Source organism: Euprymna scolopes, chromosome 24 (genome assembly GCF_053919585.1).
Source record: "Euprymna scolopes isolate OS-2025 chromosome 24, ASM5391958v1, whole genome shotgun sequence".
Classification (NCBI taxonomy): domain Eukaryota; kingdom Metazoa; phylum Mollusca; class Cephalopoda; order Sepiida; family Sepiolidae; genus Euprymna; species Euprymna scolopes.
In genome coordinates, this window is record NC_136505.1 from 17,431,753 (window position 1) to 17,459,637 (window position 27,885).

General features: G+C 32.8%; 1 protein-coding gene across 2 annotated transcripts in view; it reads left to right on the forward strand.

The window, feature by feature from the left end:
- LOC145246613 (Golgi-specific brefeldin A-resistance guanine nucleotide exchange factor 1-like) overlaps positions 1 to 27,885 on the forward strand; it is a 188,925-nt gene that overhangs the window by 39,691 nt on the left and 121,349 nt on the right. For both annotated transcript variants that reach the window (XM_080108280.1, XM_080108279.1), the window contains exon 3: positions 9,707 to 9,773. In XM_080108280.1, coding sequence (XP_079964406.1) covers positions 9,707 to 9,773 — 67 coding nt within the window. The remainder of the gene's footprint in view (positions 1 to 9,706; positions 9,774 to 27,885) is intronic.

Sequence of the window (27,885 nt, forward strand, 5' to 3'; positions counted from 1 at the left end):
AGAACCACAGGAAGATAAGAGTTACATGAAACAAGAATGATGGCCAGCTGAAAAATAAGAGTCACTATGGGAGTACTAACATTGATTAATGGTATGAACTGTGTTTGTTTACTTTTGGGTCAGTCCATGACAAGAACTCATTTATATTGGATTTGAAAACTACCAAGTTGTAACCAGCAAGGAAACGGTCCCATGGTAATGCTTTCTATAGGTGGAAAGCCTTTGCAAAATATCTCCTGTTCATGGAAATCCAACCTAGCCTTATGCACATGCAGGGAGAATGAAAAGTTGTTTTTTTAGGACCTAAAGACCGGATCTCAATTGAGTATTTTCGATAGAATCCTATTGGATCTATTGTATATATATCTATATAATACTAAAAGTCTATGGATCTTGTATGTTTGCAATCAGATTTCCGGTTTTCAACATCCGGTTGCGCATGCGTAAATAGCAACATCTTCAATCCGTTATTCCAATTCCGGAATTTTTATATCGCTTTTAATACAAACAATTTCATTTAATTTGATCAAATAGTTATTTATATATACAAATAATACATAGATTCATAGATAATTATAATATATATTATAAAATCTATTTATCTATGAATCTATTAATAATATGAAATATTACCCTATACAATTTATGGAAAGAAAACACCTCTCACTTTCCCTCTAATAGATTTCAACACTCCTACTCCCTCTGTTTTCGTTACGTACGCGAGAAATAGTTACGTGTATGTGTGAGAGAGAGAAAAAGGGAGCGATGTAAAACTGGATAGAGTTATCCCCCTTAACTAATGCAGACCTTTTTACTAGAGGGCGTTATTACAAAAAAATTTCTTTTTCTTCTTCCCATGTTTTTTAAAGTCGTCTGCTTACATTTCCAAACGGAAAGCTGAATCGGTAAATGCACACATTTCTATTACATTAAATAGTGTTTTCCTTTACACAATGGGTACTGAATGTTTGCTTAAATTAAATGAAAAAAGTTACATTTTATTTTCATTTTCTATTTAAAAAGCCATTATTAACATGTGGAGAGTGTTTTTTTTATTATTCTGTACTTTCAACTAACAATTTCATTTAAAAGATGATATATCAAAATTTGAATTTAACTATAATAAGGATTATGATACCTGTTCAGTGCATATTTACCTATAAGTATGACCAACCACTTATAATTCAGTAACTGTAATTTAAAAAAAAATAATTATAATAAACAGAACGACTCATAGAAATCTATCTATATTCTTTTTTCATTTTAATATACTTTCATAGAAATGCTTCTGTTATGTAAAAAAAAAACTATTTTCTTTATGCCACAAGTGTCACGCTCATACATGAATTCCATAGCTAATATAACGTACTGACCCAACGGGTCACGGGTGGTCTAGTATATATTATTCCTTAATTGGAATTCATTTTTTGAGATGAGCATTATATGTTAATTTTTATTTTTATTTCGGACTATTAGTCTCATCTTTATCAGTTGTTGTTTTTGGATCTTTTTATTGGTTCACAACGTTTCGGACAACTTCCTCTGGCCTTCGTCAGACTAATAAAGATGAGACTAATAGTCCGAAATATATGGGGTAAATAGCAACTTTTGTTCAACTAATCTCGTACAATTAATCCTTGACAATAGGTATTGTTTCAACATTAAATGTCTTAAAATAGAGACTTATATACCATAAAAAAACACTGGCTTCATTGTCCATTGTGATTTGAAAAACAGCCATCTTACTGTGGAATAAGAGTTTTAAAAAAAAAAAAGTGAGAGTGAATGACTAAGATAGGAAATAATTCCAAATTTTTAGAAAATGTAGAGTCACATTTTCGTTACCATCATTTCCGGGTCCACTATGACCAGAATTTGAAAGTACATGTTATCTGGATCTTTCCATATGAGAGGAGTTACTGTGTTAAGGACAAATTCTGGTGTACAACAATTAATCGCAAAACAAATTGTCATCACTCCTTGTCACTTACGCCGTAATTCACATTACCTCTTAATTTCAATGTGCTCTCTCCACTGCCAAAGATTACTCGTTGTCCTCCACAATTCGTACTTAACACACCCACTCCTTGTATGCGAATTTATATTTTTAAACTCCATTTACAGAATAAAATCTAAAATAAAATCAAATGAGGATGTATAAACAATATTTCAATTGAATTAAACCGGTTTTCAGGTTCAAAACGACAAATCTCTCCTGAATTTCACTTCTAGATGAATATAGTTCCCACCTTCATTTTCATTATGACGTACAAATAAATTGAATAACAAAACGACTAGCTGTTCACTGCTGAAGCCCCAAAATATTTCAGTGACACCAAAAATCTTCTTTTTTTTTTTTATCTTTGCTGCGTTTTTCAATCGCATAAATTTTCAATTTAATTTTTTTGTCCCCTGATAAAGGAGGGATTGGACCTAGTAATTCACTCCTGTTCGTCTGTTCGCACTTTTCTCAATAACCATGCCTTGGATTTTTTTAAAAATTAGCGAAAACATTAGTCATGATGAAAGTAAATTTTTGTCAAAACAGATTTTCCGGTATAACTCTGGTTGCTTCCCTCAAGGCCATTATAGGGGTAAAATTGCCCCGAAATCATCTGTCTGTTTGTTTGCACTTTTCTCCATGATCACACCTTGGATTATTTGGAAATTTTGCACAAATATTAGTCAGGGTAAAAGTAAATTTTTCACTTCTGGAGGGGGGGGGGAAACCTCGTCTGCTTGGCTTGTTTTTTTTTTTCCACAATATTAATGATTTATGATTGACGGTAACGTTTTGACACATTGTTTTTTTATAAAACTTGTCGGACGTTCTGACCCCACTCACCCATCCAACAACTTGGAACATAAGGGGCTACTATTTGGGATTGTGTCTAATATTGGACCGTTGGAAGTTGAGCAATTAGATGTCTGTTTACATTTGTACTTCTGCGTGTTAGTGCAGTCAGGGAAACAGGGAAGGAATTCCAAAATCTAGCAGTTCAAGGGAAGAATCTATTAGAATAGAAGGCTTTCCGACATCTAGGGATGAAGAGGTGTAATTTTGCCGCTTGTTAGGGGTATATACGTTAAGAATATATCAGTGATCAGTTAAATCCAAAAAATAAATGGACAAAGTTAAAATCTTTCGAACATTTTGAGGTGAGGATTAATAATTTGTCTTATTTGGATTACTGTTCTTATATAGGATTTTATTTTGATAACGTTTCAGCCGATGTAACTCTGACCTTCTTCAGGGATATTATTTTGAACTTTGGAATCTTTATATTTGAAATTCTGTATAAATTCTTGAGTTCAAAAAGATGCACCTAAAAATGGTCAGAGATTGAAATGGTGTGAAAATAAGATAAAAGATGATAATCGTAATTTGGATAATCCAATTAATACAAAATTAAAATATTATAAACCAGTGAAGGACAAAAATAACCCAGATGCACGTTTTAAATTCATGTTCAGAGAAATGCTGTTAAGTTCTTTCTTTCCCTGGTGGGGGGGGGGGAGATTTTTTTTTTTTTTTTTTTTTTTTTTTTTTTAAAACTTATATTCACCCTTAATATAAGGTATATCACCACTTGGACATAAGGGGCTACTATTTGGAACCATTCCTAGAAAAGATTAACAAGATGTTGGTTTATTTTAAATTTGAACTTCTGTATATCAGTACAGTCAGGGAAGCAGGTAGTAGGAAGGGAATTCCTAAGTCGAACTGTTCAAGGGGAAAAAACTATTAGAGTAGAAAGCTTCCTGGCATTTACAGACCTCAGCAGTGAAGAGGTGTGATAAATGACCTCCTTGATAAAATTGTTTCGGAGTTGAGTATATTTGCCGATGACACCACTCTCTATAACAGGCATGAGGGGAAAACAAATGAACACATATCTAAGGAAATGGCAGAAACACTAGAGGATGAACCTCCAATCTGTAGTGGAATGGGGACAAAAATGGATGGTCACATTCAATGCTGCCAAGACTAAGCTTGTTTGCTTCAATAACTACAAGAAACCTTCTTTACCACCAAATAGCAATGACCAAGAACACATTGCCTGAAAGTATTTATTTTAAACTCCTCAGCCTAACGTTTACAGGGAACATGAACTGGAATAGATATATTGAGAGCATTGCCAAGGCTGCTGCAAAGAAGGTGGACTCTCTCTACCGTGCTAGAAAATTACTTACGCCTGAAAGTATCCTGTACCTCTATAAGGCCACCATTCGCCCATGTATGGAGTATTGTTGTCACATTTGGGCTGGTGCATCTGCTATTTGTCTCTCACTCCTGGACAGGGTTCAAAAGAGAGTCGCCAACCTGATAGATCCTGAACTGCCATCTAGGCTTAAGCCTCTGTCCCATCGACGAGATGTTGCATCCCTCTGCCTGTTCTGTAAATACTTTAATGGTGAATGCTCTGACGAACTGCAAACACTTGTGCCTCCTCAATGTGACTACCCCCGACAAACCCGATAAGCAACTAAGTCCCACCCCTTTACAGTAGAGATCCCTAGGTGTAAGAAAGTCTTTTACTCCAATAGTTTCTTCCCCAGAACTGCAAGTCTTTGGAACTCTTTTCCAGGATTCTGCTTTCCCAACTGTAATGATATGCAAAAGTTCAAGTGTAATGTGAACAAACATCTAGCTACTCATCTCCCTTCATAATGCCCCCACAAATTATGTCCCTGATAGTAGCCCCTTACTGCAAAGTGGCACTGTGCCTTGTTTGGAGTAGAAATTGAATAAATAAAAAAAATTGGAGTTGAAGGCTTTCTTATATCTAGCGATCTCTATTGCTGTTTGTCGGGTTTGTTAGAAGTATTTACATCGAGAGAGGGGTACAACGGCTTGTAGTTCGTTAGAGCATCCCCCATTTAAATATTTGTAGAACAGGCAGAGTGATGCAACATTTTGTCAATGGGACAGAGGCTGAAGCCTAGATGACCGTTTAGGACCTATCAGTTTGGTGGCGACTCTCTTTTGAACCCTGTCCAGGAGTGAGAGACCAGCAGTGGATGCATCAGTCCAAATGTGACAACAATACTCCATACATGGGCGAATGGTGGCCTTGTAGAGGTACAAGATACTTTTAGGTGCAATTAATTTATTTCTGTTTTATTAACATCTTTTAACTCTTTTGTTTTTCTTTTACTTCGGGGTCACTGCTTATCAAGGCATGGGGGCCACTTGAGGATAAAGATTAATAAGTGTTAGGGTAGAAGGTTAGACAATGCCGCGATCAGTAATGGTGGAACTTGAGTAGGGTTTAATTCAACAAGAACTTATTTACATTAGATGTGAAAGCAACTATGTTATAGTGAACTAGGAAGCATTTTCACAGTATTGTGTTCCATAGACTGACAATTGTAGGAAAGAAACTCTGCTTATAGAATTTTGCTGGTCTCTCTGCTTAGAAAAGTGTTTTAATTTTGTTTATTTCTTCTGATTTTCTTTTTTAAATATATTCTTTAAGAATCTAAAAAAAATTCTCAAAAGCTTCGAACCAAAAAACACAAAACGCGACCCATGCAATTGTTAGTGAAGCAAAGACTGAAAATGTATGAAACATGGCAGAAAGGATTGTGAATTAATAATTCTATATATATATCATCGTTTAGTCTTAGGATGTACTTGTAAACCTTTATTTAATTATATCGAATCAGTTCACCAGGTCAGAATTAAATTGGTCCTGGATATGACTTTAAGACAGGGATACCTATTCCGGCGATCGACTGGTCAATTACAGGTATATTGTGGATAGATCGTATGGTATTTAAAAAAAAAAAAAAATGTTGGTGCTGGCATACTTCCAGAACCTCGCGAAAGAGCTGGAGACATGAGCAGTCATGTGCACAGCTTGACAATGCATGTTACGTAAAGAAAATTGGTAATTGTTTGTTAGAGTTTGGCATTTTCAAGACTTTGCTTTAAAGACCTTACGTTACTCGAGCCAATTTCAATATCCATGTGCTATTTTTTCCAGGAAAATGCTGAGGTTGTTTCACTCACATCAAAAATTGCAACACTGTTTCATTTGAACTCTTCTGGAGTGGACGATGAGATTCTAACACAATAAGCTGGACAATTCTGGAACTCCAAGAAGACAAGTACCTCAACGTCAGGAAATGTGCTATCCTCTTGACTGCATTATTTATTCGAGTCAGCATTTTCCCACATGAAGATCATTAATTCCAAATACAGCTCCACCATGACTGATGAGCATCTGGAGGTCAGCTTGAAGCTGGCTATTAGCAACTACTCTCTGCAGTATGCATCCCTAACCAAGTCCATCTAATGAAAGTCATTAGTGTAAGGTAATGGCAAAAAATGTACAGCATTGCATTGTGCAATGTGGGTTGATGCAGTAATACAAGATACACCTGCATACATTGTCATATGAAAATAATTTACAATTTATTTAGAAATGTCTTTTGCTTTTTTAGTTGGTGGTAGATCATTTAGACTTAGTCATGTCATAAGTAGCTTTCATGTTGAAAATTTGTGTGTACTCTTCTTAAAAGACATCTAGTGAGTAGACCCCATTTGGGAGCTGTGGTGAACGTGGAGTTGTTCTTTAGTTACTATTGCTCCCAGGTTCACTTTGGGCCCGAGTGATAATACCTATTAGAGCAGTCTGGTGTTACCAGATCAGGCTGTCTGAAGATACTGGTTTCCTGACCAAAAAAATACACCAAACATTGATGTTCTTTTTTTTTTTCCTTTCTCTTTGCAAAACTTATGCTCTTCAAAAACCAAAAAAACACTAATGTGATGTCTCTGTTTAGTCTCGAAAGACAATGGACACCCCCACTTTAAGGGTAGCTGTGTGTGAAATTGTGAGGCAGTGGTTGCGCACTCTCTAACCACACCTCTCATGAATTGGCACTGCTTAAGTGCAAAGGTAAGGAGACGTCCAGGATAACTGGAAACAATCCTGAAGAACGCATAACAGCACCTAGAATTTCCAAATCGTTACCCGTTTTAGAACTAACCAGGCTCAATGTTGCTTAACTTTGGTGACATAATGGGAACTGATGTGTCAGTATGATTATGCCGTACAGAAACAAACTAAAACACCATGAATAAATATTTGAAGAATAAAACTTTCTAAAATTATTGGATTTGACATTAACATGAAATGGGTTGATATGTCGTAAAGCAAACAAACTTAACACCATGAATAAATATTTGAAAATTTAAAGAACTTGAAACATAAAAATTTTTCCAAAAATTACTGAATTCAGCATTAAATATCCCCAAAAGGGTTGATATGCCATTAAGCAACCAACCAAATCAGAAATAAATCGGGGTGAAAAACTAGTTGGAAAAGCACTTTTCACTGAATATTTACGATAAAAAAACTGAGCACAAGTCAAGCTCTCTGTAATAATTGACTACAAAGAGTGATTATAAACAAAAATTAATAGTGAATTAATGGTATGCCACTTTTAAAATCAATATGCAAATTACTCTAACATGGTTTTCCACTACATTAAAAACCGACCACGTGTCTAACTCTGCTCTCGTAGGGAGGCAAGTAAACAAACAAATAAAGGGTTCTTGGCCTTCGGCCTAGGATCAGACAGTCTATCAACTAGACAGGGTTGGGAGGGCACGACTAACCACTGCTTGTATTTTTTCTCCCCCCCCCCATCCTCGACACAAATGAATTATTGCATTACCTTTATTATCTTTTTTGTTTTTACACACTAATAAAAAAATGCTTTAAAAATTGGGTGCTAAGTAGGACGTCCTCAAGTACGAAAGGGCGAATGCGGTATTATGGTGGAAGATACCAGCTGAGAGAAACTTTTGTTTAGTTCTAGAGTGACAAGGATGACCAGCGACCCTCATTTTTTCCCCCCTTTTGAGTTGGCCTTGTGCCTAAGTTTTTTGTTCACGTTAATTTTTGCCTGAATAAAAGATTTAATATCTCAAAGCGTAGTATCTGTTCAGGTGTTGCACTTCGCTTTTTTGGTATCGGTTAGTGGAGAAGAAATCCTCCATGACTGATACATTTTATTTTTGTTACTAACTAGAGTGCTCCTTTTTGGGGAGATGTTTTTTTACCCCCACATTAAAAACCAACCTTGTGTCTAACTCTGCCCTCATGGGGAGGCAAGTAAACAAAAATATCTCACCACTTTAGCTTAACAAGATGATTATAAATATTTCAATACATTATTAAACAAAATCAGAGCTAAAAAATGTTTTTATATGGTGAAAGTTTAAACCAGGAATTTAAGTTTTCAACATTTTAGTGGATTTCTGCTTTTTTTTCTAGTGGATTTCTGCTTAAACTGCTTAATCCCCACAACATATGAGGTCTCAGTTTTTTTTTTTTTTTAAATAATTTTTTTTAAAGATTGTCAGTATGAAAATGTCTTTATAGACATAGAAGTCTTTATTTGTCTTCTCTGTATGTTGTGTTGGGTTTTGCACTTATTGCTCTGGTGACTTAAGATGTTAATTTTGCTGTGAAAACAAAGACTTTTGTCAGGTTGACAAGTTTCTTGCGGTTTTTAACTTTTAAATTCAGATGAACATATCCTGATTCAAACAAAAATTTATTGATCAAAATAAACACTATCAGAATCAACATACTTTTACCAATGCAAAACAAGTATTTATGCTTGTAACATAAAAATCTTGCATTCTGGTGGCGATGAAGTCGTTGAAGGCGTTTTTGATATTGCTTAGGTTTTTGAAGCATTTCTCGTATAGAAAGTCGTCGAAATACTTGAAAAAGTGGTAGGTGAGAGGTCTGAAGAGTATGGCGGATGAGGCAGGGTTTCATAGCCGAATACGTTCAACTTCTGCAGAATCGGTTTAGCAACATGCAGTCAGGCATTGTTATAGAAGAGAATTGGAGCGTTTCTGTTGACTAATGCTGGGTGTTGTTGAAGTTTCTGATGCATTTCATCCATTTGTTGACAGTACTTCTCTGCTGTAATGGTTTCGCTTACATTAAAACAAACTGTAATGGATGAAACCAGTCGCAGACCCCCCGAACAGTCAGCATGACCTTCTCTTGATGCAACTCTGGTTCAGGAAGTATCGTGAAGCTTCGTCGGTGTTTAACTACTGAGCTGAGCGTCGACGGCTGTCGTAAAGAACTCACTTTTGTCTTTCCAATCTCTCAAGTAGTTAGAAATTGTTGTATATGTTATATCTAATTCAGAAGCAAGTTCTCGAACAGTTGTGGGTGGATTGGCTACGACTAAGGCTCTTAATTGATTGTTGTCAACGTTCGGTGGCCGACTACTATGCTCATTATCTTCAAGACTCTCATCGATGAAATTTCTTAAACAGCCATTATGCTATGCGTTCAGTAGTGGTTTCTGAGCCAAATGCTTTGTTAATATCGTGAGCTGTTTCTGAGATGTTTCAGCAACTTTCAGCCTATATTGAAGTAAGAAAATTGTGCACATTTACTTTTTTATTGATCTTGTATTCAATGTTCTATAAAAAAACATGATTGTTTTGAAACTATTGTAATTTTCACAATTAGATAAAGCAAAAAACTCCCTTTAAAATGATATATGAAGTAAAGGTATTATACCGAAAACTTATTTGAAATCCAAATTTAAAATTCTGCAAAAACATTCATGTCCACCTAATACCAATTCATGTGCGTGTTATTTTTTTATTTTATTTGTTTCTTAAAAAAAGTTTTCATCAAATTTTTCTTTTTTCTAGGATGATGATGCCGATCCAATTTTAAGCAGTTTCTCTCAGCTGAAAGACGTCTTAAATACTGTTGCAGGTAAATATTCATTCGCGATCAAATTAAAATGTTTCTTTTTCTATTTTAATACCACTATTCTCTTCATCCATTTTTTTTTTTTTTTTTTTATCGGAAATAACTAAAATTGTTAAATTCCACAAAAGTAGATCCTCCAAATTTGAACACCTTTTGATCATTTGTAAAAACAAAACATTTCTTTGTAATTCCATAACTTTAGTCGTGTCAACTCGTTTTTCACTGTAGCAGTAGTGATGGGATTATTTCAATATTTTTCCTGATTCCGATACAAATACTGATTTTTTTTTTTTTTTTTTTTTCTAAATTCATTGTTCCGATATAAATACTGATTCCAATTCTTTTAAAATCTCTAAATATTTATTTATAGAGCTGCTGTTTGTTTTATTTTTATTTTTTTTGGATTACTGTAAAACCTGATATAATATGTCTATATATTTTCATAAACAGAAGAGGATGATCAACAGATTTTATTTTTAGTTTTAATATTTTTTTAATAACATTTTACTATTAGTACCTGCAATGGAAACTTAAAAAATCAAAGACTCGTTTTTGGCAATGGAAATAGGCACAATTTTTCCAATTCTGATATTCCAAAAAGTTCCAATTTTTTTCCACGGATTCCGATTAATCATCCCAATACTATGTAGCATTTAATGGTTTTGATCGATTTCACATATCTTGATGTCTAATAATCTGCACTTTTTAAAAAGATCACTGCAGAAGCACAAACCATCAGAATATTTGTTATTGAAATTCTGTTCGTGGTTGCCAGGTTCATGTTTTGGTCAATACAATAGTACACATTCCGATTTGTTATCCAAAGAATTTCAGCATTCAAGTAATCAATTCAAAGTTTTATTAGAGACTTACGAACGTTATCAAAGTTCAATGAAAACAAATTAATTATTTATGGGTCTTTTTGCAAAAAAGTTACTTATTGAAAGAACTGATGTTATCTTGTATTTAAATGTATTCTTTAATGTTTTTTTATTTGTTTGTATTTTTTTTTATAATTTAGATATTGAAAAAAGTTTTTTAATTAATAAATTAAAAAAACCTTTTTTCTATATCTAAATTATAAAAAACAAACAAACACTAACACTAGTGATGGGTAGGAGAGGAGCATTGCCCAGTTGTAAAATTTAAATATGATAAATTGTGACAATAGGGGTGGGGGGGGATCGTTGCCCAATTGTTAAAAAATAGAAAAACGGGACTTGGGTATCATCACTCAGAAGCGAAATCGAAAGCAAAATTTTGTAAAGGAAAAGAAAAAAGAATCAACGTGTGCCAGTCGTGTACTCACATAACTAAAGTTAGTAAGTGAATGCTTTATTGATGGACCCACGAAGACACAGATAATATAATGTCACAAATTTGGCTATTTAAAATGGAAGAACATAATAGTTAGTGTATGTACGGTTTGGAAATCACATCAAAAGCAAGCAAAAATGAAATTTCTACACAAAATAATCATTTTTTTTTTTTTTCCAATTTTTTTATATTTATTTGTCTGAGAGATCGCTAAATACATTGTCATGAATTGATAAAATATATAGTCATAAATTGTAATTTTAGAAAGCTATAAAATTGTTTGATAATTTCTTAGTTTAGAATATGTTTGAGATTAAGGACGATAATAATGATATATATAATTTTGGTATGTTAAATATTGAAAAATTATGATTATTTTCTAATTAAAATGTAAAAAAAAAAAACATGCAAATTTTTTATATTTAAAACTTTTTGAGGTGAGGATTGATGAATTCTACGAATCTTCTTTGTAATGTTTCAGTTGATGTAACCTCTGACCTTGTTCGATTACATGTTTTTGAACTTTTGAACACCTAATAGTTAAACTTTTGGAATGTATACTGAATGTTGACCAGGATGAATTCATCAGAGTTTGACAAAAAAATTCCCACGTTTGAAAAAGTTTACCAGAGGAATTTTGTTGGGACAGTTGAGTTACTTATACAAATAGTATATTTAAATGCTATGGTTGAAATAGTTGGCAAGGTAACCAATCTAGGAGAAGGAAAACGAATCTCTTAATGCAACCAAAGGTTTCACTTTAACAGTAATCAAAGATATTGTTAAACACTTATTTTGCTTTAATATCTTGTACTTTAGTTTTGAAAATAATGATAGATTTATATTGATCAAAATAATTAAATGTGGTTGATATGCCATAAAACAAAGCAAGGCAAATGAATAAATCTCTTTCTATCTATCTCTCATCTCTCTATATATATATATATATATGTGTGTGTGTGTGTGTGTGTATATATATATATATATATATTGGGAAGTGATATACAAATTACCATTAGCATATTAAGTGATGCTCTTTGTGTAAATAAATTGAGCTTAGGTATTTGGACAGTGTTAATTCACTCCCTGCATGGCAACAGCCGAGTAGCGCAATTGTTAGAAGCTCCAACTGTTGTTTGGGCGGTCGGGTTTCGATCCTAGCTTGAGGTAGTTGCTTGTCTAGCCACACTGATGAGCTGTGAAACAGTACTGTATGTGGATGACTATATATATATATATGTGTGTGTGTGTGTGTGCGCTAGCTGGCAGCTTGGTGTTGCCCGGTCGTACAGTATGCTTAAACATGATATTTTAATTTATGCAAATTGCATATGTATTATTATAGAATCAATCTTCTATTGATTATTATATATTACGAGGAATAATTTGCCCGGTGGACTAATCTACAAAACAAAATTTAAATTTAAAAAGTAATGATAATGTTGTTCATCAAATTCCGTTTGTATTTGTTCATAATATCACGTCGGCTGATGTTTGAGTAGCAATACACATGGCCGTTATAACGCTTTGGATGATCACAGATTTCAAGGGGTTTCTGCTAAAATAGTCATATTTTAAAGAACAAAGACTTTAAGTTTTCAAAATACCACCGTTTTGTTCAGAAATGAATATACTTTCAAATGAATTAGTAAATAATAACATACATTATACATTTTTAGAGTTTTAAGCAAATAAAGTGATAAAAATGTGAACATCATAAAACATTTTCGATAAGATTTTGTAACGAGCCTTCCCCCCCCCCCCGATTTGTAAACGTTCGTACCGTGTTTCTGTGAATAATTTTTTAATGAAATTTGGAAATTAACCAAAAGAGGTGTTATTTTTAATAAATTCGATTGTCCAAAATTCATTTGACCACTCGTTTTTTTTGTTGTGTTAAAAAAAAGATTTCAAAATGAGTATTGAAAGTTTTGAAAAAAAATTTTCTTCGGACACTCACTATTAAATAAAACAATCTTTTTACTATGTTTATTTTTTAAAAAGATGATTGGACAGTGTTTTCTCTAGTGGTACGTAGCAATTTAAAAACATAATATCCAAAAAAATCGTTATGAATTTGAATCAAGACTTCTGCAGTATTAGCAGCAGCAGCAGAGATAACATGGCGTAAACAGACGTTTTGTTTTTGTTGTTTATTTTTATTCCAAATCGATTTTTTTTTAAATTGAAAATCTGGTTATAAAAAAAAATTTCTTGCATGTTTAGTTAGAGCTATTTTGTTATCAATCATACAAATATTTAAAAAAATTGGGTAGTAATAAATTTTAAAATATTTTAACAAACAAAAATGTGAAATAGGATTGTTTTGGTTCACATGTACGAACGGTAACACACTTCTAATTTTCGTCCCTTAAAAAATATTTTCAGTGAATTATCGAATGGAAACTAATCTAACCGATTATTAAAAAAAAAAATAAATAAAATAAAAAAAAATAATCAATATTTGAATATTTGTAGGAGGTGCTCAGTTAAAAAATAAAAACGGTAGGAAAAGACATGAAATGTAATTAAAAATCAAAATAACATTAATTCAAAATTTTTAACAATTTGTCAGCTTTAGCAAAAACTTGTTTCTTTTTTTTTATATTTAAATAGAATTTAAATACTTGATATTTTTCCAAGCATCATGTTTTCTGTTAGAGGGATGTCACTTTTTTAAATAATATAATTTTTGTCTGTTTGTCATAATTCTTGTAAAGTTTCACAGTGGGTATCAAACACCCTCTTAAAAAGAAAAAAAAAAACTCGCTTAATTCTATGTCTAATCCTAGGTATGAATGGCAAGCCTCCTCCTAAAACCTTTAGCCTTAACAATAACGCTAAGTACAAGTGGCAAAGCTCCCCACTAAACAAACTTCCTCTGTGAGCTCATATAAGCGTTAAAAAAAAAAAGCATAGAAACGTTTAAAGAAAAGTGCCCATGATTAATCTCCCATAAAAAAAAATAAATTGGTTAACTGTCCTAAAACGCTAGGATCGTCTTGAAATGGTGAATTATTTTACATTTATGTGAAACCAACCCCCACTCTAAATTCTAAAATTGTTTTTGTTTTGTTTCTATCAAGTCTTCAGGATGTTCACACATAATTTTCCTTAGCTCTATCATTACCTCCCCACCTTCTCATAATTGCACAAAGACCCTCTTAAAACCGTACATAATCGCCTTTTAGAAAACAAACAAACAAACAAAAAACACCCAGGATTTATCTATCATAGGAAAAGGGGGGGGGACTGCCTTAAAACGCTCGAATGATTCAAAATGGGAAATCATTTTACATTAAATTCTAAAATAATTTTTGTTTATCTTTTATTAAAGTTTTTCAAGTTGTTCACATGCAATTGTCAAAGGTAGAATCATATTTTGGAGAGGTGGCCAGATGGGGAGGGGGTAGCAGAAGGTATTAATCTACAATAATACCAAAGAAATATTGCAATGTATTCATTTTTAACCAATCCTAGATTTCGATTTCAGTTTTTGGCACATAAAATGCATTACTTTGAGTACTCTAACTTCTTTTCTTTTAATGAATACATGGCATTTTTAAGCAATCGCAGCATATTTATGTGCATTTACTGCAGATTATTTGGAAACCATTAATTTCTGGAGATTTTCAGTCGCAAACGTACGATGTTAAATGTAAAAATCTGAAAAACAAAAAAGGAAACAGAAAAACGAACGTTAAAACTTCTGAAAAAAAAAAGAAAAAAAAAACATGTGAAAAATGGCTTAAATAAGCCTGTTTCAATATTAAAATTTAAAAAATCGGTGGGTACCCGGGTGTTTTTGGGTATGTGTGGTCGGTCGGTGGTGGTGGTTAATAAAAACATAAGTATAAGCGAAGTAAAAAAATAAAAAAAACAGAAAAAGGAACGTTACGTAAAAAATGGCTTAAATAACCCTGCTTCAATATTAAAATTTCAAAAATTGAAAAAAAAAAGACATCTCACACCACGATTCGAACCCAAAACGTTTAGATTATGACCCAACGCTCTAACCAACTGAGCTAACACGACGGACATGAAATTGTGTCAGTTCTTCAAATATTTAAACTAAATCAGGTTATGACGTCGTCTAACGCATGCGTAGAACCGATCTCGTCATGAGAGGATGATTTTTGCTGACCCCCCCCCCCCCCCCAGGCCCACTGTAGAAAAGTGTTGATTTCAGGGCGAAAAAAATTAACGTTTTTGGCCAATTTTTCGATATTTAACGGACGAAGGATGGAGCTTTCATATGAGACCAAATTTGTGAATTTTTGTTCTGTCTGTCAAAAGTTTTTAGCAAACACACAAACATACATACATTTTCGCTTTTATATATATAGATGACAAATCTTTTTTTTGAGAAATGATTGAAGTTTTATTATTTCTCTTGGCCGGTATAATTTAAAATACTCCCCTGTAAAAATTCGTTTTTATCTATAAAAGAGAAAGACTATTTTTAAAATCGGATTTTTACGATTCTTATCAGACTAATTTCTGTACAAAACATCTAAGAACACTGCCAGGCATAGAAATTACCTATGTGTGAAATTTGCAAAAGATAAGCTCAGCCATTTTAAAACCTATGAGGAAGGAACTCGCACACACAAAGTGACTTTTATATAAAAGTAGAGATGGACATGAACAGTTTTGTTTTTTCTTTTTTTTAATCGAATTAAGCATGAATGAAGAAATGGAATAAAAATAATGAAAGTGAAACAAACTCTTTAGTCTGAAACCATTGAAACTGACACAAGTGAACTCTTTATGACCTGAATGATGATTAAGAAATATTGTTAATTTTAGTTTGTTTAAAGGGTAATGATACTATGATTGTCTTCAAACTGGAAAAAATATGAAGTTCAAAACTTGAACTACCACTGAGAATTTTTGCATTTTATAAACTTACCTTGATTATTATCCATAGTGATTGAAAAAAGTGCATTTATGACAACAAATAAAATCCTCCACTCTCTGAGACAGATGGCGGCATACTGAATGTAAGCAAACTATTTGCAAAGAACTTTGCAGCTAATTCTACCCTATGCGATGAAGGCCATCAACTCCCCATATTTCCTCCTATAACACAGAACACGCTAGGTAACATACAAATATCCATGCATGAGGTCGCCAAGCTAATCAAGAACCTTGATTCCAATAAAGCAACTGGCCCTGACGGCATCCCAATCATAGTGTTAAAAAAGCTTCAACCAGAACTTGCTTCCATACTTACGAAACTGTTTATGCGTTGCCTTAAGGAGAAGTGCTTTCCGACTCCCTGGAAAACCTCATCAGTTTGCCCTGTATTTAAGAATTCAGGTGATAAGTCATCTCCTTCTCAGTACAGACCAATAAGTCTCCTGTGTGGGATGAGTAAGTTGCTGGAATCCATATTAAATAGAGAAATAGTCAACCACCTCAGCAGAAACAACCTTCTTAGTGACACATAATATGGTTTCCGTTCTGCAAGATCTATCGCAGATGTGCTGACGGTTATATCTCGCAGGATTAGTGAATCTCTTGACAAAGGCTTCCTTTCTAGAGCAATTGCTCTTGACATATCAAAGGCCTTCGACAAGGTATGGCATAAGGGCCTACTTCACAAGATTTCCAGCTACGGTATAACGGGAAATGTTTTCTCAATCATTAAATCATTTCTCTCCGATAGGCTCATAAGAGTAGTGGTCGATGGACAAAAATCAGAGGCCTGCAGTATTAATGCTGGAGTCCCTCAAGGGTCAATCCTGAGCCCAACTCTCTTCCTGATCTACATCAAACACATACTTAAATCATTCGTTGACATCTATGCTGATGACATGACAATCTTCGGCAACACATCAAAGACTGTAAATGACAAAGTTCTCTCTGATTCTCTCTCCTCTGATCTCGAGCGCGTGGTTCAGTGGGGGAAGACGTGGCTGGTTACCTTTTAATGCATCTAAAACCAAACTCCTATCCTTACATCATCAACGCTCTGATCCCCATCTGGCATCAATTGAAATGGATGGCTCTCGTCTGGGAAAGGCCCCGTGTTTTGACAAGCTTCTGGGTTTGACCTTTACTTCTGATCTGAAATGGAACACGTACATCAAGTCTGTTGCCAAGGTTGCTGGAAAGATGGTGGGATCCTTCTACCGCTCCAGAAGATATCTCCCTACTGATGCAATTCTCTATCTATATAAAAGCCAAGTACGTCCAAGGATGGAATACTGCTGCCATATCTGGGCAGGAGTTGCTAAAAACAGCCTCTCCTGCCTTGATAGAGTACAAAATAGACTTCGTGGCTTAGTGGGGGATGCCCTTTTCTCTACCCTGCAACCTCTCTCCCACAGAAGAGACGTTGCGAGCCTATCCTTGTTTTATCGTTATTTCCATGGCAGGTGCTCGTCTGAACTCCAATCTCTGGTCCCCCCTCGCCAATCTTTCACGAAAAACACCCGTCTAGCTGAATCCACTGTGAAAAATTTCCCCCACTCTTTATCTGTGCCTAAATCAAAACATGGATTCCATAAACAAAACTTCTTTCTTAGAAGTGCACGCCTGTGGAACTCTGTTCCATCTGCCTGCTTCCCACCTGACTACAACTTGGATGTCTTCAAGTCCAACGTTAACAAATTCCTAATGAACCGCCCCCTTAAGTAAACACTTCATCAAATCTCCACACTAATGTACTGTACTTACAATAACCCTTATCCCTGAGTGGCTTCCGGGCTTTGATAAGTGGTGACCACCGTGTAAAAAAAGAAAAAAAAAAAAAAATTTGCAGTCTGGAAATATCTGGTATCTACCCAGATTACTTAACTAATGTGTACAAGGCATATTTGAACCAATTCCCACTTTATTTATACCATTATATTTATTTATTTACGACTGAACGAATTAGTTCAATCAGGTCATAAAAGGTTAAATAAAATTTTAAACCTTAAAATACAGATTTAGAGGTCATAAAGGGTTAAATATGGACAAATTCTAGATTTTTATATTTGTATTGTATTTAAAAAAAAAAAAAAAATTTGTCTTTCTTTGTTGTCTAAATGCACCAAGGTCCTAAGAGTTTATGACTTTTCAGAGTCGGCACACCCAAAGTTGGTCGATTACAAAAAATAATAAACTTGTTTTTCATCATGATGAGATTAAGTGCGTAAACCATGTTTGATTTTTTTTTCCCATTTAAAATGGAGAGTAGAAAGTTGACTTTGGCTTTACTTTCAGCAACCTAGTAACTCTTGCTTTCTCTTTTGTTCTTTAGTCTTCACATTCCAGGAATGATATTTCTGACAAAGGGGAGAGAATTGTTTTCTGAGTGGATGATATGTGGAGATTTTCAATCCTTTCATACTATTATTGTTCAAATGTTTATCCATTTTATTAACCCTTATCTTCAAGTGTTTTTTGGTCTTGATAAATGTTGACCCTTTAGTATAAAAGGGGTTAGCGATATGTCAACTATAACGCCCATCCCAGAACAGGTAAAATCAGTTCCTTAAACAAAACGGTTTTGTACCATTTTTATGTCCCTTTGCAAAGATTAATATCAAAATAAAACTTAACCTTATATCTAGAATAGTTATTTCAATCTTCAAAATCTTTTAAATAATTTTTATTCTAGAAAATGTTGAAAATTTAAGGTTTATGCTTAAGAGGTCTTAATCTATATAATACTAAAAGTCTATGGATCTTGTATGTTTGCAATCAGATTTCCGGTTTTCAACATCCGGTTGCGCATGCGTAAATAGCAACGTCTTCAATCCGTTATTCCAATTCCGGAATTTTTATATCGCTTTTAATACAAACAATTTCATTTAATTTGATCAAATAGTTTTTTGTTTTTTTTTAACGGCTAAAAACATTCAACTTCGTAAAGTCTGTCGCAGTTTCAAAAAAACTTCTCCCTTTTAAAAAAACAAAAGTAAACAAACAAGAAAAACAACACTCATTATTAATAGAAACAGCGGCGGTGAAAGAAAACACCTCTCACTTTCCCTCTAATAGATTTCAACACTCCTACTCCCTCTGTTTTCGTTACGTACGCGAGAAATCTTGAATTCATGTCATTATAAATAAATAATTTTATAAAATCAACCGTAGTTTTTTTTTTTTTTTTAACGGCTAAAAACATTCAACTTCGTAAAGTCTGTCGCAGTTTCAAAAAAACTTCTCCCTTTTAAAAAAACAACACTCATTATTAATAGAAACAGCGGCGGTGAAAGAAAACACCTCTCACTTTCACTCTCATAGATTTCAACACTCCTACTCCCTCTGTTTTCATTACGTACGCGAGAAATAGTTACGTGTATGTGTGAGAGAGAGAAAAAGGGAGCGATGTAAAACTGGATAGTTAAGCGAAAGGAAAACATAAAAGTTTTTTTAAAACACTCAAATTGTACAAAAAATGTTGTAAATAGAAAAGTATTGTCTTAGTTTTAGTGACCTTATTATTAGCATATGAATACAATATTTATTTTCTGTACAATAAGTGCTTAAGCACCCGTGCTTTTCAGCGATACATATTCAATAAAATAAATTGATTAATATAATTAATCTGGATATAAGAGAGTTAGAACCTGATAAGAAGTCTCAATTAAGCAAAAGGATAACAAAAGTTTTCTTTAAAAAAAATTAATTGTACAAAAAATGTAAATAGAAAAGAATTGTCTTAATTTTATTGACCTTATTATTAACATACAAATTAAATATTTTACACAATGGGTACTGAATGTTTGCTTAAATTAAATGATAAAAGTTACATTTTATTTTCATTTTCTATTTAAAAAGCCATTATTAACATGTGGAGAGTGTTTTTTTTATTATTCTGTACTTTCAACTAACAATTTCATTTAAAAGATGATATATCAAAATTTGAATTTAACTATAATAAGGATTATGATACCTGTTCAGTGCATATTTACCTATAAGTATGACCAACCACTTATAATTCAGTAACTGTAATTTAAAAAAAAATAACAATTATAATAAACAGAACGACTCATAGAAATCTATCTATATTCTTTTTTCATTTTAATATACTTTCATAGAAATGCTTCTGTTATGTAAAAAAAAACTATTTTCTTTATGCCACAAGTGTCACGCTCATACATGAATTCCATAGCTAATATAACGTACTGACCCAACGGGTCACGGGTGGTCTAGTAAGAAATTAAAATTCAAGGAATCTTGCTTGATTGGTGTCTAATAAGCAATGTAAATCTGAAATATTTGAATTTTTAATAACTTTATATAGAGATATTACTATGTTTGCTTAAGCAAAACTTCAGAAAAACGTATCTTCATTCTCATGAAAAAGTAAAAGCATATTTGAAATAAGAAATCTAGAAATAGGTGAACACAACTCAATATTTTAAAACTGCAAAACTATCAATTTTTATGCTACAGCAAGGTCATCAAAACGATTTCAGCTTTGAAATCATCCCAAACCAAATATTTTAGATTGCAGTTTATTAGAAAAAGAACATTTTTGTTTCCAGCTATGAGCAAATTCAGAATAAATTTTGTGCAAAATATTTCATATGCATGATATTAACTCGCAGCACTGACGTTGCAAAAAAAAAAAAAAAAAAAAAAAATGAAGTGTGGAAACGATACATTTTTCTGGCCACGACTAAAGATTTTTTTTTTGGAGGAGTGCTTTTTAGGAATATGCATCCAGAAATTTGTCAATTGTGATGTAAACAATTTCGATTTTTCGGTAAAAGCCAAATCCAGTTGCGATGCAATGCAAACAGACTTTACAAACTAAAACTAAAGATAGTTAAGGTAAACGATGTATAAAAAAACAACAAAAAACGGTGATTTTGATTGTGTAGAGTGTTCGGTGAAGTTCATTATCATCGCTTTTATTTAGCCAAACACGGGTATTTGGATTTGAAACCTATAATACCAATGTCATTGCCTGGTCATACAATACGTTTAAACAAATTTTAATTTATGCAGATTGCATATGAACTATTATAGAATAAATCCTCTATTGATACTCGTACATTACGAGGAATAATCTGCCCAATACAAAAAAAAAAAAAAAAAAAAAAATGACAATGTCGTTCATCAAATTCCATCTGTATTTGTTTACAATATTATGTCAGCTGATATTTGGCTTGGTGACGAATGTCCTGAAAGTCGCTTCTAATTGTTTATTTTTTAAATCTGCAAACAAAAGAATGATTTGTGACGATTTTAAATTTTTTATTGTAAATTGAACTCTTTGATAAGGAAAAATTAAAATAAAATGGGGAGGTACACCAAGGCTTGAACAGGGGAATCATCTGATCTGTAGTCGAATGCTCTATCACTGAGCTATATCTCCAGATGACAATTCTTTTTTTTTTTTTTTTATTTTTTTAAGATGATTTGCTGAGATTTTATTATTTCTCTTAGCTGGTGTAACATAAAATACTCCCCTGTAAAAATTCCTTATCTATAAAAGAGAAAGATCAGATTTTTATGATTCTTGTCAGATGAATTTCTCTACAAAACATATCTAAGAACACTGCCAGGCAAAAAATTACCTTTGTGTGAAATTTGCAAAAGATAGGCTCAGCCATTTCGGAATCTATGAGGAAGGAACTCACACAAAGTGACTTTTATATGAGTATGTGTGTGTGCGTATATATATATATATATATATATATATATAATCAATACCAATTCTGGAGGACAAAATCATAAAAGAATTTAAATCAAGAAGATTAATTTTAAGATATTTAATTTCTTATTCAATAGACAAATTAGTCCATAATTAGTAAAGTTATTTTATTGCTACATGTTTAACCTTGTCTATTCACAGACTGAAAATATACCTGGAAGATAATTACTGTGTACCATTTTCATAACCTCTTCAAAGGAGGCTATCCTTTTGATCTAGATTATTAATTTGTCACTACGTCTATTTTTATAAGTCTAGCATCCACATCGCTCGACCATGTGTCACCAAACTTGGTCAAAATATGGATCATGGTCTAACTTAGCACCAATATTGGAATGTTACAGAAAGAAAATAAGTCAAACATTTTGTGGCTCACTATTCGACCCATATTGTAACCAATTAAGTCCCACATCCTATATGACTTTGACCCTGAAAAATTTAGTCACGGTTGAAATTTTGTCAGAATTTAATAAATTTTTAAAAAATTTTTTTTCAAATTTGATGTCTGGATTTTATGTCCTCTGCTAACAGTAACCAGCATGCAAAATTTACGGATCAGATAAATAGTTTTTAAGCTATCAACGTTTCCATGGTAAAACTTTGGAAATATTACTTATAAAATGGGGATTCTGTGATTAATGATATATTACCTGAAAATACTTTGTTCAAACTCCAACTTATAATGTTCACGGGGAACATGAGTTAGAACAGAAACATTGAGGGCATTGCCAAGGCTGTTGCAAAGAACATGGGCTCTCTCTACCGGGCTAGAAAGTTACTTATGCCTAAGAGTATCCTGTACCTCTACAAGGCCACCATTCGCCCATGTATGGATTATTGTTGCCACATTTGGGCTGGTGTATTTGCTACTAGTCTCTTATCCTTAGACAAGGTTCTAAAGGAAGTTGCCAACCTAATAGGTCCTGCACTGTCAGCTAGGCTTCAACCACTGTCCCATCACCGAAATGTTGCATCTCTCTACCTGTTTTACAAGTATTTTGATGGTAGGTGGGCTGACGCACTACAAGCCCCTATACCCGCTCAACTTAAATACCCCCGACAAACCCAACAAGCAGCAAAATCCCACCCCTACACAGTAGAAATGCCCAGATGTAAGAAAGCCTTCTACTCTAATTTCTTCCCTCGGATTGCTAGATTTTGGAATTCCCTTCCAGGTTCCCACTTCCTTGAATGTACTGAGATGCAGAAGTTCAAGTGTAATGTAAACAGACATCTTGCTGCTCAACTCCCTACATAGTACTCCTGCAAATTATGTCTCGATAGTAGCTTTCTACATCAAAGTGGCACTGTCTTGTTTGGGGTGAAAATGCAATTAAAAAAAAGAAGAAAAGATAAGATTTTGACCCATTCTTACATTGTCAAACAGTTTTGTGATAAACACACGTTCTTGGTAATGATGTAATAATCAGATTTAATGTCAAACTGGTCTTATTTATATCTGTTAATGAAATTTTTCAAGTATAACCAGCAGATCCTTTGACATTACCCATTTAAATATGCTATTTTAATGTATGCAATTTTGTATTTATTATTATAGAGCCAATTCTCTATTGATTATCTTGTATCCAATATGTAGTATTAGTCATCCTGCATGTCCCGGTCATAAAATGTGCTTAAATATGATAGTTTAATCTATGCAGATTTTGTATTTATTATTATAGATCCTATCGAGTCTATTAATTATCATATTGATTAATGCCCGTTGACCATAAAAATGCTTTGCATACTTCAAGATTTCAGAGTTGTACTAGTAAAAGAGTCTATTTTAAAAAACAAAACACTTTTGTTCAGAAATGAATATCATTTCATATATTGTAATAAATAATGATATAAATTAAAATCATGGTTCTGAATTCCGTAATAGAAGCGTTGATTGAATTTTAAAATAAAATATGTATGAGATACGTTTAAAAGGTAAATTACAATGCAATGTTATGAAAAAGTAAACAAATATTTATTGCGTTGTAATTTAGCTTCCAAACGTATCTCATAAGTATTTTACTTTAATATACATGATATATTTTTAGGAGTTTTTAGGGAAGTAATGATAAAAATGTTGATGCTATAAAATGGCCATTTTATGTCTTTTTTTTTTTTTTACTTCTGTGGTGTTTAAAATCTTGGTATTATTCCTCTGAGGAATTTTGTCATGAAATTTGGAAAACAATCAGAAAAACCATAAATCTCATTTATTATTGAGAGTATGAAATAAACTAATTCATTCATTTTTTTTTTTTTTTTTTTTTTAGGAAAAATTCAACATGGCATGTTTCAAACATTTTTTTTTCTTTTTCTAAATAAAATTTTTTTATATTCTAACTAAGAAGTAAAATAATGTTTTTATTATTTTTATGCATTAAAATTATTATTCTATGCTAAGTTATCTTTTAGTACTGGCGGTTTTTAATGATGCTCCCCCAGTTAACCAGTTTTCAATGAAAGTAAACAGTGTAACTCCTAGCATTCGTTCATACTCAGCAAGCTGAAGCAGCAGCAGCAGGCATTTAGTTTAAAGTAACACATTTTATGAATTACGTTTATTTTGAAAAACAAAACTTTTTTGTTTAAAATTAATGTGGTTTGTGATTCAAGAAATATTGATTTTTCAAATATACTTAACTTTCAAACTTTAATTCTAGTAATAAATGACTTTATAGCTGCCAATATATATAAAAAAAAAAAAAGATTCTACTCTTTTAGGTGATTATGTGTGACTACCCGAAAAAAAAATGACAGCAAAAATAATTTAGGATTTAGAATAAAGGTGGGGAATCATTTTTGCATATAAGTTTAATGTATCCTCCATTTTCTGGCCATTCTTGCATTTTAGAGCAGTTACTACTCTAAATTCTTGTGATATTTTTTCAAGTTGAAAAGTTGGTTTACACACACACACACACACACACACACACACACACACACACACACACACACACACACACACACACACGTGTGTGTGTGTATAAACCAACCAAGTGCTGAACCTGTAGTACTATTGAACTTAAATCTGGGTAATAAGTCCCCTCCCACCACCACCATTTCCTTTAACCTTATGGCCAACTAATCTGTTAATATGTACATATTTTAAGAAGTTTGTTGAAAGTAAAAAAAAAAAAAAAAAAAAAAAAAGTTGAAGAGCTACGAAGACTGGAGTGATACCATTAAAACGAACAACCTTTTGTGTTCCAGAATTTATTTTTCCATATAGCCACCACTATTCTCAATGCACTTGTCAGCGATGGGGTGGTGACTATGCATAAGTATCCAGTATGCACTTTGTCACTCTGAAATTAACAAACCCACCGCCTAACTGTACTGATGTCGGCTTCATAAACGTTCAGCAGGTGAAACCCTAATCCAAAACCTGAGTGTTGGTTCGTTCGAGTTTTTTGTTAATATTTCTACATAGTTTGTTTCCTTGCTTATCACCTCCTTCCATGCATACAATATGAATGAATCTATTGTTTTTCTAATCTATATAAATAAAACAGATGTATGTGCGTGTGTGAAAATATTTGACTTATAAACTCTTAAATGATTGGTCACATAACTGCAATTAACCGGAAATAGCAATCATACACCAAGGATGGTTTCAGTAAACTATTTGTTTGGATGGATTAAAAATACTTACAGAAATATGTTGGCAAGAAATGCAAAATGTTCATTTCAACTTGCTGACATATTTCTTTTATTTTTGCGCAAATTCATTCATACCTTGAATTGGTTTAATATGTCAATAGCTTAAATGGTAGAGAATGAAACTAGAGTGCTAAATGTTTTGGTTTCAATTCTAGCTGATGGCATCCAAGGAATTTTTGAAAGCTTTGAAATCAGTACTAATATATATATATATATATATATATATATATATATATATATATTAGTGTTGGGACAATTAATCGGAATCAAAAAAATTGGAACGTCTAAGAGTATTGGAATCAGAAAAATTTGTGCGTGTTTTCTGATACCAAAAAACGATAATTGTATTTTTGATTTGATTTTGTTTAAAGCAAAATCTTCCACTGCTTGTAATTATGATAAAATATTTATTGATTTTAAGATGATTAAAAGTAAAAGCTATAGATTATCTCTCACAAGTATATTTTTACGTTTAACAAAATATCTGCACATTTTTACATGTTTTTACGGAAGTTGGGAGAAAATAACCAATATATAGTTAAATATTTAGATCTGTAAAGAATTGGAATCGGGAATTTAGTACGGAATCTGTAATTGTATTGGAATCAGAAAAATATTGCAACCACCCCATGAGTAATGTATATATAAATATTCAATAGAGAATTGTCTTTGTAATAATAAATATGAAATCTGCATGAAATAAAATATATTTAAGTGTATTTTATGACTGGGCAAGGCCGGGTGCCCTTTGCTAGTTAAATATAAAAAGTGAAGAATTGGACCATATTTGACAATTGTCAAATATGGTTCAATTCTTTACTTTTAATATATTCAAATATAGACTCTGATTCAAATCAGAGAGGTTATATTTTCCTTGCATTATGGTTGTGATGGACTGCCTATTCTACATACTGTATTTGTATAACATTCGGTTATCAGAATTGTTTTTACTAGAGATATGGACCCTCCTCATTCTATTTGAGGTGAAACCAATGTGCTCAAAACAGAATTGATCAACTGACTTGTTGATTTAGACAAATTACGTTTCACTTTTATTCTTACTCTACTTGGTGTACATCATTAGTCAAAAATGCTGAGGAAAAAAACTTTACCAGTGTTCACAGTATTATTTATGTAAAACTAATTAGGGTTACCTAGCATTGCCTGGGGTCATAAAATAAAAGATTAAAAAAAAACATCTTTATATTAAAATTCCTATCTCTCTACCCATCTCAATCCGTCTTTTCTTTTTTTTTTTTCCACACCTTTTGCTCTTTCACCTTTGCCCCTCTTGTTTCAATATATTGAAATTAATAATGATGTAAGTTGGTCACCTCTCCTTTATCTAAAAGATTAGCAGGAAGGGAGTCACCTGGCATTGCCCAGTCATTAAAAAAGAAACAAAAAGGAACTTGAGTGCCATTAGCCAAAAGTGAAGCTGAAAGTAAAATTTTGTAAGAAAAAAAAAAAAAAATATGACATATGCCGAGTGCAAACTCGCATAACTGAAGTTAGTAACCGAACACTTTTATTGATCGGCCCATGAGAACACAGATGCTATAATATCTCAACAGACACACATGATTATGGACAAGTTATCAGAGGCTTGTAAAACTTTTGGACTTACCATCAGCCTCAAGAAAACATGTTATGTATTCCCCTCCTATAGAAATGCCATATGTTGAACCATACATCTTGGTTGATGGTAAGAAGTTAAATGTCACAGACAATTGTGTATATTTGTGTCATACGCTGAGTAAGGACTGTATACTTGATGCTGAGATAAATCACAGAATGGCCAAAGCCAGTTTTGCTTTTGGCAAACTGAAGAAACGTGTGTGGTTAAATCGAAGAATCACATCAAAAACAAAGCTAAGTGTTTATGAAGCATGTGTTATCATTATGCTGCTGTATGAGTCAGAGACTTGAACAACGTATAGAAGGCATCTCAAGTTATTGAAAAGGTTTCACCAAAGTTGTATTCGGAGAATACTTAATATTGGAGGACTCTAGCACCTGACACTGTAGTTCTTGAATGGTCAAATAGTATAGAAATGAAAGTCATTCAAAATCAGAAGTGCTGGACTGGACACTTGGTTAGGGTGAAGGACAAAAGATTTCTTAAACAACTGTTTTATGGCAACATAGATAAGGGTAAAAGACCACAACATAAACAAAGAAAAAGGTTTAAATATTTTCTGAAAAACAACTTGAAAATACTTTAGATGGGTGTACATGACTGGGAAGCACCGATCCCTGTGGAGAAAAACCATCAGAGAAAGTTGTAAGATTTTTGAAGAGCAGCGTGTAGATCTTGCTGTCTTAAAACGTGTTTTAAGAAAGCAGGACGAAAATATGTTAGAGAAATTACAACAGGAACTGAAGTCCTTGGGTGCCATCAGCTATATGTGGCAGATACCTTTTGTCAAAAGCTGATTTTGTAAATCATCTGAAATCATATAATCAAAGACAGAA